The sequence below is a fragment of the Elephantulus edwardii genome, unplaced genomic scaffold (genome assembly GCF_000299155.1).
Source record: "Elephantulus edwardii isolate Elephantulus edwardi_28Jun2011 unplaced genomic scaffold, EleEdw1.0 scaffold00186, whole genome shotgun sequence".
Lineage (NCBI taxonomy): Eukaryota > Metazoa > Chordata > Mammalia > Macroscelidea > Macroscelididae > Elephantulus > Elephantulus edwardii.
This window is the reverse complement of record NW_006399936.1, coordinates 2,034,203-2,038,207: the sequence shown is the minus strand read 5'-3', so window position 1 is coordinate 2,038,207 and position 4,005 is coordinate 2,034,203. Positions and strand designations below refer to the sequence as shown.

At 47.6% G+C, this 4,005-nt stretch overlaps 1 protein-coding gene across 1 annotated transcript in view; it reads right to left on the bottom strand.

The window, feature by feature from the left end:
- Nucleotides 1-2,286: 2,286 nt before the first annotated feature.
- Nucleotides 2,287-4,005, bottom strand: part of PAGR1 (PAXIP1 associated glutamate-rich protein 1) — a 4,957-nt gene continuing 3,238 nt past the window's right edge. Inside the window, exon 3 of the mRNA XM_006896532.1 lies at nucleotides 2,287-2,486. Within this exon, the coding sequence (XP_006896594.1) occupies nucleotides 2,287-2,486 (200 nt within the window). The remainder of the gene's footprint in view (nucleotides 2,487-4,005) is intronic.

The following is a 4,005-nucleotide window of genomic DNA, read 5'->3' as shown; positions in this document are numbered from 1 at the left end:
GTAGGGAACTGCCTTCTCAAGCAAAAAGCAGGTGGTTTGAATCCACCTGCTGCTCCACCAAGAAAGGACAATCTCCTCCCATGCGATGTCCAGCCCCTGAAAACCTGCTGGAGGGTCAGCTGGAGGAGTCAGTTCTGACAGGCAGGCTCGTGTTTTAAAGAGTAAACCAGAATTCCAAGATTGTAACCTACCAACCACCACACCCAGGAGCCGCCACCCCCAACAAAGTGATCTATTATCTCGGGTCCCCCACCTCAGAGTAGCTGCCTCCTCCAAACAGGCCAGGCACTCCGTGTGCTAACCTGGAAACAGCCATTGTTTTCCAGGAGAGCCACTTCCGTCCCCAGCCTTTCCTCCATAACCAGGGGGTTCACCCAGGCAGAGCCAAGCAACACAGAGGACATCTGCCCCAATCAGCGACTCAAGTGCTTCTCACTCAGGTGATAGCTGCTGGGTCCAATCTTGAGACTCCTGCTGTGTTTGTGTAACAGAAAGCCTAATGAGAAAGATCTGGGGTGGGGGGCAGGGAGGAAAACATGCAACAATGAATGAGTGGAAATCCAAGTTCTGTATAAACTTTGATTAAAACCTTAAAAACAAAAACAAAACCCCAACCCCCCAAAAAAAAACCCCAACTTTCATATCCATCAAGTAAAAAAAAAAAAATTAAATAAAATCTGGGGACATAATGCACTCACTACATGTTGTGCTAACTGAAAGGTTGGTAGTTCAAATCCACCAGTTGCTCCTTGTGAAAAGGTGGGGCATCTTCTCCTATAGAGATGCAAATCCTTGGAAAAGTTGGCATGGATTTGGAACCAACTCGACCACAGTAGGCTGCTGGGTTTTTCTGTTTTTCTTAAAGATACCTGCCTTCCCAAGGGGAAGAAGTCTTCCTTGGGTATCAAATCCTACTCACTGCTCCCTCTGGTGGCACAGACTATAGGGAGTTTCCCTGCTGATCTAAATGTGGCATTTCTCTATTCGTTCAAATCCACCTTCAGGTCCATGGAAGATGTGATTTACAGCCTCTAAAAACCAGCTGCAGGGTCAGCCAGGAGTCGGTTCCAACCCAAAAGCAGTAAGCTGACTCACTGCCAGACTCCATTCTGATTCACAGTGACTCTGGGCAGAGAACTAGCTCACAGGGCTTCCAAACCTTCAAATCTCCATGGACACAGACTAGCTCATCTTTCTCCTGAGGAACAATCAGCATTCAAACAGCCACAACTTCTTCAGCAGCCCAACACTTATTCCCCAAACCCTCTGGAAAGCCTCTTTAAGATCTCCTTGTTAATGATTTCACAATGGACCTGCTAAGGCCCAGGAGGCCGGCACAGCCCTGATGGGGTGCCGAATCTCAACTTCCAGCAGAGATGAGGGGTCTTGATGAGGACGAGTCACACTGTAGGAGCTCAAGCGGACAAGTCAGAGCCCGAGTCCTCAGGAGGAGAGGGTAGGCAAAAAGATCAACCTAGTTGGAGTTGGATGGTCTCATGCCTCCCTGCTCACTTTGCATGTGGGAGCTTGAAGCCAAAGACTTAAGGAGTGTTGGGCTGATCTACCTTCACTTCAAAATCGAGAACCATCTCTCACGAGAGCAGCCTCTCGGCAGAGGTTCTCCCCATCTTAGTCCCTGCTTCAGTGAGATCTTACCTGCTTCAGCAGAAGGGTGGCCCTAGAAAACAGGGCAGGCCTAGATCCTCAAGATGCAGCGCTCCCCTGCTGGTCTAGGAGACAGTAAGACGTACCTCATCTAGAGGTACCTCATCTAGAGGTGAGGGTGAGTGGCCCCTCAGTGGGATCAGATCAAGAAACTCCTTCAACCAGTCATAGGGTCACTGCCTGTCTGGCTATTTGCTCGGGCATTTAAAGTGCTGCCTCAGAGCCTGATGGTATCCCTGGGTGGCACCAGGAAGGCTCACGGGGTTTGACATGGGGTAAGTGCTGAGGTTTTAACTGATCCATCTGGTTTAACTTCTCAATCTGTCTCAATCTTAACTTTAATTCGCCTCTCCAACCCAAGTGTGGTCAGCTCTTCAGGCTCAAACTATAGCTTCTCTTCTTAATAAGGAAAATGTTGTATCTTTTATTTTAGGCTTGCGCTATTCAGTCCAGAGTGCCAAAGAGATGTTCAATAGAAAACACAAACACATAGTCTGTCTTTCCTGCCCAGTTCTGTGTGCAGAGCTTGGCATTTCTCTCCTCTGCCCAAGTTCCCTGGGAGAGGAAAGTTCAAGTCCCAGGAGGTGCAGAATGTGCCCTTGGAGGCAGGAGCATCTGCCGTCAGTATTTCCGCTGCCGGGGGAAGAGACTGCTCCCCGAGGACCGGAGTGGGGGGCTGGCGGGGCTGGGGTCCTCCGAGTCCAGGCTGAAGAGGTCCCTGCCAGTGCGAAGAATCTGCTCCTCAAGCTTCTTGTGCCGCTTCATGTCTGAAAGGACCTTGTCCAGGCGGGCTTCCCGTTTCTTGCTCCGGGCTGAACTTCCTGGAGAAGGGGAATGGGACACTTGTGGGAAGGGCCAGGGCATGGTGTCTAGACCCCAGGCCTCCCCACATCTTACCCTGGATCTGCTCTTATTATTTGGGGAGATTAAAAATACAGACTTTCAGGTCTCTGTCACAGAGGCTCAGAGACTGGGGTGGGCACGAAGGCCTCTCTAAGGAGTGATGGCAATACACGTGAATGACAGCACAGCACCATAATGGGAAGACCAGGGGAAACTATCCAGGCAGAGGGAAATGTAAGTGCAAAGGTCTCAGGACCAGCAGAGGAAGAGTATAAAGAGCTGAGGCAGACATGAGAGAGAAAGGGGAAGACTCAGGGCCTCAAGGTCCAGGACAAGGAGTCTGAATTTTTTATTCTAAGTGGAATGGAAGGCTTTAGAGGGTTTTAAGCATAAAGACATGATATCTGGGTTTTAAAATGTATGTTATACTTTATAGCTGGGTTATATGGCCTAGTGGTAAGAAACTACACTGCAATCCCAAAGGCACGTGGTTCAAATCCACCAGCTGCTTTGAGGGAAAAGGATGGGCAATCTCCTCCTGTACGATTAACTGCCTCTGAAAACCCGCTGTAGGGTCAGCTTGGTTTCGACTCAACAGTACACAACAACAACAATGTTCTATTTTATACTGTACAATATAGCTATAGAGTATAATACATACACAATACTCTATAGTTGTTGATACTAAAAGCAGAGACATCAGCTAGGAGTCATGCAATCTGCTGTGAGGCAAAGATAATAGCGTTTACTTGTACATACATTTATTATTATTATTATTATTATTATTATTATTATTATTAATTACTGCACATTTCTCCCTCTCCCTGCCCTTGCATACCTGAAAGCCAGAATAAGAGAAAATTATCCAGAATGCCTACAAGGTTTTTGGCTTGAAATAAGTATCTCCTGGATACTGATTTCAGGAGAACTCTGTAAGGATGTTTTGAGATACCAGATTTTTGAAGACTCTGGGGTTCAGGGGAGGGGTGAGGGCTGGCGATTTAAGGACATCTAAAACCATAGCCATGAATCAGATGTTCTAGGACGAAATACACAGAGAAGATGCCATCTTGGAAGAACCATCTTAAAAAGGAAAAGAGGGGGTTTTTTGGGGGGGGGGGAAGGAAGGCAGGATTAATAATATTCCTAGTGCTAATATGCTTTGGACATGTTGTAAGGAGGGACAGGTCCTTGGAAAGGGACATCATGCTTGGTAGGATGGAGGGACAGCACAGGAGGGGAAGGCCCTCTATGAGGTCGATTGATTCAGTGACTGGGGTAATTGGGATGGGTGTATCGGAGACAGTACGATTGGCATAGGACAGAGCAGTGTTTAGGGCTGTTGTACATAGGGTCGCTGTGAGTCGCAAGCGACTCAAATGCACATAACAACAACAACAACACATGTATAGCCAAGCACAATCAATAAGAGTGCATCTGAATTCCAAAATCAATCTCCATAATAGTCTATGTGTTTCCTACTGCCAAAGGGGCCCT